A 14,941-nucleotide genomic window follows, 5' to 3' on the forward strand; every position below is an offset into this window, starting at 1 on the left:
AGCGGGGCGCTGAGCCGCGCGGGGCCTCTGCTTGCCCGGCAGGTACCACGAGTACGTGTTCGGGGGCTCGCCGTGGCGCCCGCGGGGCCGGGCCGCAGCCGGAGGAGCCGGAGCGCGGCGCGCGGAGCTGGCGCAGCTGCAGGTGGTGGTGGCGGCCTCGGAGCCCGGCTGCAGCGGCTACCCGCGCCTCGAGTCCCGCGAGGCCTGTGAGTAGCGCCCGCGTGTGCTGCGCCGGGTTGTTGCCCCCTCCACGGCTCATAGAGGCCTCTCGTCACCCCTGCCTGCTTTCCAGCCACTTTCCAGAAGTCATCTGCTCCCTGTGAAGGACTAGGAAACACCTCCCTCAGGGGCTCTCTTGAAGACACAGCAGTGGCAACTTGAAGCAAATCCCCATAGCAAATGATGCAGTTGGAAACAGCATCAATGATATTATCCGTTCCCATAGCATATACCCGCTGCTGTCCTTTCTAGTGACTATCATAAAGAACCACGGGCATAATGTTCTATCTGCATCTAATTACGTGGGGTTGGATCTGTAAATAGATCATCCTGTCTTTGAGTAGTGGGTGTTGAATGAAGGCAGGCTTTGCCTATTCACCCCCTGCCTGTGGAATAACTACGCTTGAAATGAAGCAGCTTACACTGGCTTATGTGCTTAGTATTCCTGTTTTTCCAAGACAAACAGAAAACCTTCACTGAAGTTCTTGTCATTCTTCTTGCAGTATTATAAATCCATTTTCATTCTCTCAATACATATGAAAAGAAATTTAGAAAAATTATGGTTATATTGAATGTCTTCTTGCAGGCTTGCTTAGTTTCATGACTAACATCCAGATTGGAGAAATACTCTAAAGTTGAGTGCTAATTACCAGTGGAATCTCATAACTCAAATATGAGTGGATAATAGTGCTAATTATCTGAGTAAGTTAACACAGAATGAGAAGTCAGTTCATTTAATTTTGTCTTGAGACGGTCTTCTTTGGTCTGTACTAGCTGAAGCAGTTGTTTGGTATCAAGGATATGCATTTTTACAGAAAGATTCTATTCATCTTTAGGTGTACTTCTACAGAAGAATTAATTCTGCCTGTTTTGCCAAAGAAAGTCTTAATTCTTGAATTTTCTTAATCTTTTGGTAGGTGTAGCCAAATAGTGATTTTGGATGCATTTATCATACATTAAAAGCAAAAAGAAGTATAGCAGTAGATTAATGATTTAGAATTTCTTTGTCATGGTAGCTATTACACTGCTTTACTACTAATTGAATTTTAACTGGTTTGTGAACTTCAGATTTTAACCAAAGCTAATTCTTTTTTTGACAGAGAATCTGTTAAGTCACCTGATTTTTATATTGCATTCTCTATAACTGTCCGAGTTAGATGGTTTGTTCAGGGAACAACACTGAAACATGTGGTTATGATTCACTTGGTGGGTAGCAGGTTTAGTTCCCTGTCTTAACAGAGACAGCACTGGTCCATCACTGGCGTGATTTCCATAGCAAGAACGTTGGATACCTATGCAAAGTACTCATTATCTGCCCATCTGTGTATTGACGTCTTTGTCCCTTTACCTAAAAGACTACCTACAGCTACACAAAACTTGTGCTGCATTCATTTAAGGTATGATACATGTTCAGGAAAAAAAAATCCATGAGTACAACTACAGCTGCTGACTAAAAGATCTCAGATTCTGTGTTTCTTAGCCAGAACTTTCAGTACTGACAAAAATTTAGATTAAAATGGAGGCTTTAGGTGCTGTGTTTATGTCTATCTTTATGTTATAAGAATCTAGACTTGAAGAGTGAGTGGTGTTTTGAAGGATGGCTTTTTCTTCTCCTTAGATCATTTAACTATAACTGAGCCTGTGGCTGTCCTGAAAGCAGATGAGGTATGGGGTGCTTTAAGAGGTAAGATGATTATTTTCATATAGGGCTGTTTGTTCTGGCATTATGCAAACTCTGGGAAGATAGTTTAGGAATATCTTAGTCCCTAGACTAATAGACTGGGAACCTAAGAAGCAGCTGGTCTTGGAGCCTGGCTCTCAGTCAGTCCCCGAGGAGATTTGGGTGGGTGCTCTGCTGGGTGCTAAGATTTCTGCTGGCCGGAGCCGTGGCCTGGGGCTCTGCAGCCCAGGCCCAGGCTCTTGCTGCACCTGAAATATCCCGCTTGTCTGGATACCTGCCAAATCTTGAGTGCTAAAAAAAGCTCTGTTCAGCAGTGTAAACACATGTTCCCTGCCTGCACCTAAGACCTGAATCTGCTAAATGTGTCACCAGAAAGAATAAAATGAAGTTTGTCTGCTGCGTCTGCGGTAGTGTTTTGTTTGTTTGTTTTGGGGAAGATGAATGGTATGTAGACTAACTAACTGTTTATGTTAAATTAGAAACTTCACTAGTTCCAGAAATTACACAAATATATGCATGACAACACCAGACATGCCTGCATGACTGTCCATTGTACCTGAGAGTTAATTTGCTAGTGCTGATCCAGTTCTTGATTTTTTTTTTTTTTTTTTTTCCCCCAGGTCTGGAAACGTTCAGCCAATTGGTTCATGAAGATGATTATGGAAGTGTGAGTATAGCTATTAACTGAAAACACAGCCCTGATAGCGGTCAGCCACATTCTTCATTAGGTCTTCTTCTAGGCATAGTAGATTTTTCTGTTAGATTCAGTGGCTGTTTTTTCCTGGTAAATTGTCTTTGGATGCTGATAACACACTGAAAAGTAAATGTATTTCCTATTTATAATGATCAACATACAATGGAAATTCTAATTCTTAAATCTTATTCCCGCAGTTTCTTGTCAATGCATCGGAAATCTATGACTTCCCAAGATTTCCTCATAGAGGAATTTTGCTAGATACTTCAAGGCACTATTTACCATTGAAATTTATTCTTATAAATCTGGTAAGTTTATGATTTTGTATCACTAATAATGAAGGCTCTTTGTTGTATTTTTCACTCTGAAATACTAGCAATACATGTTGCTACGAAAGGAGAACCTGTTCCCTCTGGCTGACCTCTAGAAGAGCGGAGTGAATTTTGCTAGGTCAGAGCCTACTCTGGAGTGGTGTCGGATTCCTGAGTGGGTAGATGCAGTGGTTTGTCAATCTGTGAAGGAGACTGGGATTTATGGCACCTTGAATTTTCATCATTTTCTGTTGGCTGTGTCAGCTCTTGCACTTCTTGGAAGGATATGCTGAGTGAGACATCTGACTGTCACTGTGCGATACTAGAAAGACCATATAAGCCCTAGCCTAAGCTCCTGTGATTGCAGGAAAACTCCAGTCCTTTCTGTAAGCAGGATTTGTGGTTCCTTTCTTATATAGCTTAGATTGCTAAGAACTATTCAGTAACAAAGTAGAGAGGGAAGATTCCAACCTGTTCATTAGGCCTACTGACTTCCTTCAGTTCTCTGACCCCATGGCCCTTAAAAAAAAAAAAAAAAAGAATAAGCTTTTTCTTAAGAGCTTATTAAGCACTAGGCTTACTTAGAGCATACTAAAAATTGTATACTCCCACTTTGAGCTAATTACAAGATGAAGAATGTGTTTATAGCACAGGAGTTGTGGAGTTTTTGTTTTTCTGTCCTTTTCTTGTGTTAAAATGCTGTAATAGGGCTTCTTTGGTGGGATGAAGTGGAGGCGCCTTTGTATGGTGGGGGGGATGCATTTTCCTGTCACATCTTTGCTGCTTTTCCAAGAGAAGCCAAATTTTCAGGACTTAGCAGAGAAGACTTGAGATGGGTGTGGAGGTAGCCTAGGTAAAACTATTTCTGAGTCATCCTTGAGCAGTGTGCTTAGAGCTAGGCTGGGGCTTTTATCTCTGTGGATACTTGATCACTGTATTTACCTTTAGGATCAGTCCTTGCTCAGCACGTTGTGCTTGTGTGAGCAGTTATTTACAACTGAGAATTCTCCAACAGCTCAGGTAGTTGCTGTGTCAATATTTACTGTCTTTTCCCGAAGAACAGAAATCCAGAATTAGTCTGAGGCTAATTTTACTTTTGAGACTTGTGTTCCTAGCCCTTTTGTGTATCCTTAACTGTTGCTTGTCTTGTGGTTGCTTGTTTTCCGGAAATGATTTCTGTGAGCCTGAACTAGTGAACATACTTCCCTAGCCCTGTGCCCTTTTGCAGGTTTAAGAAGTGTGTTTTTCCTCTTACCTTTGTGCCTGCTTGAGTCCAGTGTAACCTAATAAAAGCAGTTGTAATCCCTTCAGTGACACGGTAACGAGACGCTTAAGGCAGCGGTTTAAGTCTGCTTCCTGTTTGCGTCTCCCTGCAGCACTGGAGCTCTGGGAAGGGAGTCGCTGCCTGGGCTGGGGCACAGAAAAGGTCAGGAGGGATCGTTTTCCATGTGGAAAGATAGCATTTGCTAAAGAGCGTGGAGATTAGTGGCAGTTAATACTTCTAACAAAAAGCTTGTCTAACAAAGCAGACAAGATAATTTGGAGAATCGGCAAGTATAAATCTTTCTTTGAATTAGGGAAGAGTTCCTTAAAGTGTCACTTTCTTAAATACAGTTCAATTAAAAGAGAGGGGAAAAAAAGAGAATTATGGCAAGGAACTGGCAACTGTGTAGCTGTTGCTTAGTACAGAAGGATTTGTACCACTTAGGATAGATGTTAAACTGCCCAGCTTTAGTCATTAGTCTGTAAGAAATGTATTAATGTTTATCTTGATTATGAATAGTGTGAAAGGGGAAATATTATGCTGTAGTAACTGAAAAAGAAAGAGGAACACTCGTGAAGGGGGAAGTGCATAGTTCATTTTGTATGCACTTGAATTTACTAACCAGTAGGGAGGTTCAAGCTGCTTCAACCTTGAAAATTAAACAGCATGAGAATTTAGAGAGAAAAGCACAAGCAGTGAAAGAGTTGATGGCACACTGAGAATTACTCTGATGTACTGTGAAGGGAAAGATTCATAAAAAGTTGGTGCAGTTGATGGAGTAAAGCATGGTATAGTTAGTTTTGCTTGGTTACCTTCTTTTTCTGTGTGTTTTTCTTTTTATAAATTGTTACTTTAGACCTGTAGGATATTACAGTGGGATAGTGGAAACCTCCAGCTAGTACTGGGACAGAAGCACAATTTTTTCTTTTTTGCATGACTTTTCTGTGAGAGTAAAGTGCTTACCTAGACTGTATTGCATTGTGTTTTACAGGATGCAATGGCTTTTAATAAGTTCAATGTTCTCCACTGGCATATAGTAGATGATCAGTCATTCCCTTACCAGAGTGTTTCTTTTCCAGAGTTAAGCAACAAGGTGAGTAAACATCACTGTAATGGTGGGGGAGAGCAGAACTCTGGCACATATTCCCCGAGAATAAAATGCAGATGTGAGAACAGCACAAATGATGGAATAAACCTGCCTTGGTTGACTATGAAGTAGTCCTGAAGGACCAGCAAATCCATACTAAGATCCTGCTGGAGGCTCTTTTCAGCCTTATTTATGCCTTTCTTGGTGGATGTGTGAATGGCCTTACTGACTCTGCAGCTCCAATGTGAGAGTCTGCCGCAGTGTTTGCAGGCCCTCAAGCAGTAATGCCATGCAAAGACCCTCTTGTGGTAAACACTAGGTTGATTATTTTGTTCTTTCACTCCTCCATTTATTATAGTGGCAGGAAATCTGAGAAAATTTCTCATTGGCTGGAGTTTTAGAAGCACTGTGGTATAGTTTTAGCCCTAAGATCTAGTCCGCTTCACAGTACACAATATTTCTGTAAGCTGTCCAAATGTAAGATGGTATTTCCTAAAAACAAATGCAGTGTAATGCACCTCTTGTTTTGATTCATGATAGATCTTCCTAATTAACGAGAATTATCAAAAGGTTCTTGCTGAACCACAGCACAGCAGTAGCCAAATCAAAGCACTCATGATTAAGCAGACTGAGCCTAGGCACAAGCCTCACAATTCTGTTTTAAAGTGCTTGTTAGAATTTGTTCTTCATGGGAAAGCTATACAGACAGTACTTAAAGATGAAGAAACTATTTCCAGACAAATGCTATTTATCATGAGAAGTCATGCTGCTTTTCTTTTACAGTTTTGCTCTTTCACGAGCATCTTTTCCACCAAACTGTAGAAACTGAAGTAATTTGTTGCATTTCTGTTGAGTGTGTGTGAGCAGAATAATGCTCAAATTGAAGGTCATAAAACAAATGTGCCCTGATGCCAAATTAGATACTGTATCAAACCTGACAAACAGAGAACTACTGATGCAAAGGTGGAGTGGAAAACTAACTTGCCTCTGTGCTGAAGATTTGAAAAACTTATCGGTAAAAAAATAAGATGGAATGGAAACTGGCCACTTTTTTTTTTTTTCTGTAAATGATTGTTAGCCAGACATAGGAAAGAAAGATCTCCTGAGACCTCCTCAGACTTACCTTAGTTTGAAAAGGTTCTGTTAGTTCTGTTTTTCACTAATCAGCCAAAAAAGGCTTTGTCAATGTAGTACTGTGCCAAGCCAGAAAAGGTCAAGCTGTAAAATTGCCCCCGTTCTAAATTATTGCATTTTAATTCCAATTTCATGAGTTACTGGTATAACATCTTGTAAACTGTCTCTCAATGTGACCACTTCACAGGGAGCATACTCCTGTAACCACATCTATACTCCTACTGACGTCCACCTGGTGATTGAGTATGCCCGGTTAAGAGGCATTAGAGTTATCCCAGAGTTTGATACTCCAGGACACACCCAGTCTTGGGGACAAGGTATGTCCAAGAAAGTATTAATGGTTAGAAGGCTGCGATAAGTAAGCTAGAGCATAATATCGCTATATAAAAGGAAGTGGAATTGTTAAAAGCACTCCTTGAAAGTGCTTTGAAACTCCTTGCAAGTTCTTTGCTCTTGCTCAGTGGTAAGCAAGAGGAGAAACTGGTGGTAGTCAGGACCTTTATATGTTGGAAGAACTAGAATAAATGGAGGAAACTGAAACAAAGCAGTTATTTTCTGTGCCAGATGGGTGTATTCTGTTAATCTTCCATCTGTCTTAGACACGATCATTTTAGATGTATCATTTTTCACTTTTTTTCCTGATAGCTAGCACTAAATCCTGGAAGTGGTGTTTTTTACATGAGGTCAAAGACCAAGGATCCTTGTGCCTCAACTTGGAAGGAAAGAGGCACAGACTGGTATCTCACAGAAGTTAACCTAAGATGTTGTTAGCAAAACTGGAGATAGTAAAGGTTTTCTAGTGCCTGGTTAGCTTTAGCTTTAGTCATGGGGTAAGTCTTGCACTCTGTTGGTGTGGAGGAAGCCACAGAATGTCAAAAAATGCTTGATAAGCTTCTCACCAGTTTTAAAGGAGGAAGAAAGGAACAATACAAAAGCTGAACTTGCTAAACACTCTTTCGGCATCCTTCATTTCATGTAGTTTCTGTCCTTACAAGGCATTAACAAAATCCACTGGTTGACATGTGGACGTCCGACCTAAAATCAGACACCTAAGAGCAAGATGTAGTTGTAGCCTAGATCTGGTTAGAGGGGTGTGTTCTTCAGCCTTGGCAAGCTGTTTTTTTTTTCACCTTGCCTCTATTTCATTGTACCTAGAATAGACCAGCATTGAAGTTATGAGCTACCTTTGTAATAGGAGTTGCCAAGTCCTCCTGATAGCAAAGGCAGCACAACAAGGAACTGAATACCCTACATCAATTATTTCTGTTAGGTCAAAAAGATCTCCTCACCCCTTGTTACAATGGAAAGCAGCCAAGTGGATCCTTCGGGCCTGTAAATCCCATTTTGAATACAACTTATGACTTCATGGCTAAATTCTTCAAAGAAATCAGCAGTGTATTTCCTGATGAATACATTCACCTGGGAGGAGATGAAGTGAGCTTCGCTTGTTGGTATGCTGACATTCAAAGACTAAACACATAGTGCCTATTAAACTTGCCTAAATCCAGCAATTCTGACACTGCTGGGTGAGGCTTAACCCCAAGAACTTTTCCACTCCTACTTTGGTCACAATGTATTGACAGAGCATCTGTGACTCTCAACAAGCAAGTACTGTGGAGTTGGTTAAAACAGTTGGGCAGAATTTTGTTTTGATGAATAGTTTCACAAACATTTAGATTATCTAAAGCATTTCTGTATGAAAACTACTATGTCAGGAAAAAGAACAAATATGGAAGAAAAGTACTATTGAGGATGATTAATATTTAAATGCTGTGGGGTAAATGAAAAGCAGTCCTTTCCATCGAGTTCTGACTTCCAGAAAATCTGCTACCTTTAAGAATTACAGTGTTGATTTTTGTGTGCTTGTATTAAAGGCAAGGGCATCTGTTAGTACAGTTCTTCAAGTGGTTTTGGATATTGGCTTCTTTGGAGTCTCTGCTGGAATAACTAATACATCTGATCTACTAAGATTAATATTCAATTTGACTTGGATAATATTTGTGTATTCTTCAGAATTACCAAATCAGAACACTCAGAACTTAGTTTTTAAAAACAGAGACCCGCCCCAACATCTGCTTTACCACAAGATGTTGGGTTGCTTTGGGGGCATTTTCCCAGGCTCGAGGCCAGCGGCTGCCCTGGTATTCCTGCTGCTCAGGTTCCAGGCCTGTTGGCAGTTTTCCTGCTAAATTGCAGAGGAACCAGGAACCCCCGAGGTTGTAGGAACTTGAGGCAGGCTGCCAAAGCCTGCTTCAAACCAGGGATTCCCATAGTTTTTCCCAGAAATGTAGGACTCCTGGCTTTGTTTCAAATCAGGATGAAACTCAGGTTCCAAGTAAACCAAGCACCTATCCTGCTGTCTTGGGTCTGTTGTGCTTTCCAGATGGGGCAAGTCTGAGGCATCAGCTCGTGTTTTGCTTTCAGCAGCCCCTTGCTGCATAGCTGAAAGTGTCTGGAAAATCTCATTTTAAACAGAAAGTGTGGCTCTTGGTTTTGACTTGATTTATTATCATTAAGGAAATCTAACCCTGAAGTGAGAGACTTCATGAAGAAGCAAGGATTTGGCATTGACTACGCCAAACTGGAATCTTACTATATTCAGAAGTAAGTTGTGAGAATTTTTTCTTTCTTACTCGTTTTAGGTTAGATTGATTTCTTGTATATTAGGTACTACTCCCATTTTCCTCTTTATATTCTGGAGTTCTGTAAAACTTGGGACAGAAGCAAATACCTACTAGTTCTAAGTACGCTCTAGCATTTCCTAAACCAAAGACCTGCTCTATTTTGAATAGATGGGGAGAAGAAAAGGTTCACGGTTTTAATAGCCATGTCTTTCCCTCACTGTTCTTAAATAACACAGGTGTTGCTGCCTTTAGGAGTTGGTGGCTTAAGTTCTGTACCTCAGTTTTTGTTACTGTACAGGTACAGAGAGGTTCTCTTCCTGCCCTGAGGAACAAAGACATAAAAACCTCATTTCTTTTCATCCACTGTGCCGCACTGGGGAGGGTCTAGTGTGTCTTATGGTGGAAACGGGCTATTTCACTTGCCTGTGTGGAAGTTCACAAAGGATTTGATTTCTAAATTCTAGGATTTTGGACATTGTTTCCTCCTATAACAAAGGATACGTGGTCTGGCAAGAAGTGTTTGATAATAAAGCACAGGTAAGATGGGGAAAGAAGATATTCTTCTTTTAACAATATTGAGAGAGGCCTCCAAAATATGATATTAAGTTTATGTCTCTTGAGAGTTAAAGCGAGTCTGTCTGTAACAGGACAACACAAGTAAGCTCCCCCAGGTGTGGGGCCTACTTTGAAACCACCATCTATCAAACAGGTTAAACAGGTGGCACAAAACTTCAGCGTGGAAGTCTTTTATAAAGGTGAAAGCAAATACAATAGCACACTGCAGAGCACCAAAGTAGAGCAGGGAAGTTTCTGTGCATTTCTCTATTTTAAAATTTCTCACCGTGCATCTGGACCAGTAATGCCAGGTGCTTCAAGGCTGAGCTAGTCACAGAACATGGTGTGTGTGTGTGTGTGTGTATATAAGAACCCACTCTAGGCACTAACTGTCTATGATTGAGCCTTTGTTCTAATATGAACTTGGTTTTAAACCACCAAACTAATGATCAGTTTGAGACTGTCTCTGGGAGAAAACAGTTGCTGGAAGGTAACTTCTGAAGTGCTCCTCCTTAGAAGGAAATACACCCCTCAATGCTGAAATTTATCCTTCTTTTTCCTAGTAATAGCAAAAAAAAAAAAAGAGATCATCTTTTAGGTTAATTTTCTCCCCTGCTTCTTTGTAGCTAAAACCAGACACTGTCATTGAAGTATGGATGGGAAACAACTATGCTGAAGAGCTGAGCAGAGTCACCAAAGCTGGCTTCACTTCTATCCTTGCGGCTCCCTGGTACTTGGATTACATTAGCTATGGGCAGGACTGGAAGAAATACTACAGTGTCGAACCACTTAAATTCCTTGGTTTGTTATTAATTTTTATATGCTGTTGTGTCCGTAGATGTCTTTGGTTCATTGTAAGGCTTAAATGGAAAGAATCGGGTTATTTACAGATGTTGTACTGACAGACTGCAGTCCAAGCACTTTAACGTTAAGTTCCCACATGTCAAGTGTGCTACATACCTTTCTTAAGCCTCAGCACGAGTGCTGGGTGTGAGATTGGATGCTGGACTGGGTGGACAGATACCTATGTGTTATGGGTAGAGGTGTGCAAAAGGGCTGTTGGTAGACAGTGCTGTATACCAAAAACTTTACATTGATTTTAAGTTTAGGTCACATAAGACACTAGCTGTGGGGTGGGGCAGGGAGCTGGACCCTCTGTTCGTTCCTGGGGTGGGAGATGCAAGTGAGCTTTGGGTCTGTGTGACTCAGGGCTTCAAGGAACAGATTCCTACCTGCGGGACATGCAGGTTTGCTCCCCTAGTACCTGGCAAGCTCGAACTCTGCAGCTCAAAGCTTCTACACTATTAGGCTTATCAAAAAAACCAAACAACACACGTGTTTTCTCCCTCTGGCTGAAGCTGATACAAACCTATCTTATGCTCTCCTTGGCTTTCATTTTATATAAGGTATCTTTCTGGGCTGGTTAGGTAGAACAGCTCACTTACATAGCTTTTATATGGACTGTTCACTGTATAATAAAATCAACAGTTACATTTAGGGTTAAGCTTTGTCTTCAGAGGATAAAGATAAGTCAGAGAAAGGAGAAGTTTGCAGAAAGGTTGGATTCTCTGGGCAAACTGTCAGATCATTACCACATCCAGTAACGAGACTGCTAAAATATTTAGTGCTCAGGATAGGTATATTATGTGATAAAGTAAATAACCTAAACAGCACTATTTTAAGTACCGGGAAAATGAAATCTATGATGTGTCTGTCTTCTGGACAAATAGCAATTCTATCTTGTGCCCTGACTGCAGGATCTGAAGAGCAGAAGAAGCTGGTGATAGGTGGAGAGGCTTGCCTGTGGGGGGAATATGTGGATGCAACCAACCTCACACCAAGATTATGGTATGGACTTCTTTAAGCTTTAAATTTTGAAAAGCTGGCTCCAGTGAGCATGAATTAATCCAACAGCGCTTTCAGTGGTACTGATTTTTGATACTGACAGTAAAGAATTATAAAAGTTGTTGCTTTTGGACGTAAGACTTTGTATTAAAGGCTTTAATCCATTCTTGGTAACAGCATATACCTACTCTAAAACTCAGTTTACTTTTTCAGGCCTCGTGCAAGTGCTGTGGGAGAAAGGCTGTGGAGCAGCAGGAATGTGACTGACGTAAAGGATGCCTATAGAAGGCTCTCCAGCCATCGGTGCCGCATGCTCAGGTAAGGTTGCTCGTGCTGCTGAAGCTCCCCCTGCAGAACCACTGCAGGTCAGGTACAGGCCTCCATTGCTAACCCACAGGAGAAGGGAGGAGAACTAACAGCCTCATAGCACTATGCAAGTGTCATCCCCTATGGTCCTCAGATCCTCAAAAGAACAGATGCATTAAAACAGGAATTCAAAACAGTTCTACAGCTAACACTCTCAGAACCTTCTTCAGTGAAATAGTGCATCTTATCTCTGTCTCTTTCCTCTAAAAGGAAAAACCTACCATCTTGATTAACTTGTTTCAAATAAAAAAGGGTGTGGGAGAGGAGTGCACATACAAAAAAGCACTGGATTTTTATATGCCTAATTACTAAAATTAATGAGCAGCACCAGGCAATTAAATGCAGGTTCTTGCATGACAAGTGAGCTCAAACAAGCTATTCATTTGGATCTTGTCTTAGTGTGTAGTCTGAGGGGTGGATAAGGAATCCTGATGAATTAATTTATAGTAGCTAGAAGCAAACCATAAGTCAGTTCATGACTGACTCTTGTCAGTACTTTTTTCTCTAAAAGTTCTTACCTAGAAGGACTGCTGCTTATTATGCCATCTATGTGTGTAGCTGTAGAACATGCAGAGTTTCAGGAGTCTCCTGAAAAATACCTATAGCTGTTCCCCCAGCCCTCAACTTTAGGGGGAGGAAAGAGGGAAGATGAGAATGTTAACTGTAGATCCTGGTTAATAGCTCATGCCATTAGTCCTCAAGACAGCACTACAAAATGAGTTAGTTCCAGGCCTTAAGCCCAAGTCTGACAGTACTTTGAAGGCAGAGAACCCCAGCAAGGTTCAGGCTTTCCCTAATGCTGCCAGAGCTGCACTGCAGCAAGAATGCAACATGCTATTCAGCTTCTCTCTGCAAACTCAGGACAAATCAAAGAAAAGCCCAACCAGTGGGAAGGAGGATTTTAGGATACATCTAAGTCAGCTTTTTAGAGGTCTAGATGACAGTTACAGTCAGCATTCCAAATTCAAACAGTCTGATCAAGATCCTGTAGGTGGCAAAGGTTGTCTCTCACCACAACTACCTGTCTGAATCACCAACTTTTAGCCAGGAGTATAAAAGCTAGCTTTTAAATTGAAGCTTTAATAGACTTTGTTCTTTGGATCATTTCAAGATGGCTTTAAAAGCTCTATTGAAAACTGCTGCTACATGTAAACTGGGATATCTCCTTCACCTATGGGAAGAATAGATGCATTAAAGGCAAGTTAACAAATACAGGTTAAAAATAAGATTAAAGGGCTTGAAGAATTGATGCCCTGTGACCTAACAAGATAATGTTTTCCTTGATGAGGATCGAAGAGAGATGGCTGATAAAACTGCCAATCACTGGCAGTGCCCTCAGGAATTAGGGAGTTGTAATGAACTAAGCCATGATGGAGGGGAGCTGCTATTCCCGGGCCCAGACTAGCCCCATTTCCCTCTCTGCCCTAACAGGGCCTGTTGCTGTACAGGGAGCTGATGCAGAGCACTGCAGCTGCTCAGGCAGCACCAGCAAAGGAGATAAGGAATTTGGCACACACTAAAGACTCCTCCCTTTACTTTTCTCACTTTTTTTTTTTTTAATTTAAATGAAGTATTTCAGGTGCTCGTGCCATTCGTACTGTGCCATACAACCACTTGATGACAAATGCAGGTGGAATGAGTCCTGCTAATAACATATTTTAGGTCAATAAAAGGACATGTGCTCCTCCAAAAAACCTCCCTTTGTGTAGTCTTGGGACCAGAAAAAAAGCAATCTGAGGAAACCCTTGCCTTTTCCTAGATGAAATGAGCACTTTGGATCTGTAGTTGTGGTGCCTTTTACATAACTAGGCCTTCCATGACTCTCCTCCTTAGGTGAATGCCAAAGAGCTCAATTAAACAGTCTGTTGGTAAGGTCCGAGTCAGACCTGCATTCTGTGTCCTTACCAAAACTGTTTATTAATCATCTATCTATATTTATACATTTAATACCCATGCACAACCTGGGGTAGTGGTGAGAGGCGTTTTCAAGTACGACAGCTCTTGGCTGCTTTGCACATCGGGGCACCAGGAGTGGATGAGTGGAGAGGTAGGAACTTTGTAATAGCTGGACTGAGTCCCTGGGAGACCTTCCTATCCAAGGCCACTTGGCCAAATTGCAGACAAATGTTGACTGGAGAGGGAAAAAGAGCAGGCAAACGTACCTGCAAGAGGCCTTGACAAAACCTTTCTTTCACCAAAGAATAACTCTTTTGTCTTGCCTAGGGCCAAGCTCAACTAGTTCACTTTCAAAATTCGTCTACTGTAGCTCTCAAGACTAATTTCAACACCAGCATTTATAATCCTATAAATGACTGAAGTGGTAGTTTTTAGTTGTTAAATATTTATGCAGAATTTTAGTACAGCTGTTTTCATTCTGGAACATCTTCTGTACCGTCTTACTGCACAAGAACAAACTACTACAGAAGCTTTAAATGCAACATACTTGAAAGCTCAAACCAGGCTACAGCACTGCATCTATTTCCTGTGTATCCTGCCAACATAGTAACCGGAAGCTGTTTTTGAAAAGCCACATACAGTTAGGTAAATCATTGTGGTTTTATCTGGTAAAAGCCTGGTTAATAAACTGGCTCCCCAAGACCATAAACTGGGTGAAACGGAAATGATTTGAGCTGCACATGAAGAAAATGTGAAGTTGGATGGGTTGTGCTCATGTTCACTGATACTTAGACACATACAGTTACATTTAACTTGTTTTCTAAAAAGCAATATATTCTACAGAATACCAGTATAACTAGCCTCAGACTATGGCCATCTTTCTTCACTCCCTAGGCCATCCACTACTTCTTGACATGAGCCTTATTTGCAGGAAACATTAAAAGTCAGCACTGTCCCTCTCCATGCCTCGAGAGCTAGCCAGTTGTTTGATTTTACCATAACCATTAAACTTGATTTTAACAGACGGGGGATAGCAGCTGAGCCGCTGTTTGTTGGATACTGTGCTCATGAAGCAAGAGGGCAGTAACTGCTACAAGAGCTTCTACCAAACAACCTCAAGTGCCTCTGAGGGGGGACCGTGTGCATGAAAATTTTAGATCTGTCAAAATGCTACATTTTTAAAATAAAGTTAATTTGACAAATTCCTGTTGGAATAAAAATTGTTTTTTTCAAAACTTCAGGTGATGTTACTTGTATGTTAAACT

The 14,941-nt window shown here is 41.2% G+C and overlaps 1 protein-coding gene across 1 annotated transcript in view; it reads left to right on the top strand.

The window, feature by feature from the left end:
• The window catches only part of HEXB (hexosaminidase subunit beta), a 15,265-nt gene extending 387 nt beyond the window's left edge, over positions 1 to 14,878 (top strand). Inside the window, exons 2-14 of the mRNA XM_026036399.1 lie at positions 39 to 206; positions 1,838 to 1,903; positions 2,521 to 2,567; positions 2,792 to 2,902; positions 5,161 to 5,262; positions 6,578 to 6,707; positions 7,661 to 7,841; positions 8,908 to 8,994; positions 9,479 to 9,551; positions 10,196 to 10,370; positions 11,327 to 11,417; positions 11,628 to 11,732; positions 14,700 to 14,878. Of these exons, the coding sequence (XP_025892184.1) occupies positions 39 to 206; positions 1,838 to 1,903; positions 2,521 to 2,567; positions 2,792 to 2,902; positions 5,161 to 5,262; positions 6,578 to 6,707; positions 7,661 to 7,841; positions 8,908 to 8,994; positions 9,479 to 9,551; positions 10,196 to 10,370; positions 11,327 to 11,417; positions 11,628 to 11,732; positions 14,700 to 14,763 (1,400 nt within the window). The 3' untranslated portion in view covers positions 14,764 to 14,878. The remainder of the gene's footprint in view (positions 1 to 38; positions 207 to 1,837; positions 1,904 to 2,520; positions 2,568 to 2,791; positions 2,903 to 5,160; positions 5,263 to 6,577; positions 6,708 to 7,660; positions 7,842 to 8,907; positions 8,995 to 9,478; positions 9,552 to 10,195; positions 10,371 to 11,326; positions 11,418 to 11,627; positions 11,733 to 14,699) is intronic.
• The last annotated feature ends 63 nt before the right edge of the window (positions 14,879 to 14,941 follow it).

The sequence above is a fragment of the Nothoprocta perdicaria genome, unplaced genomic scaffold (genome assembly GCF_003342845.1).
Source record: "Nothoprocta perdicaria isolate Ctin4 unplaced genomic scaffold, notPer1 scaffold_1, whole genome shotgun sequence".
NCBI lineage: Eukaryota > Metazoa > Chordata > Aves > Tinamiformes > Tinamidae > Nothoprocta > Nothoprocta perdicaria.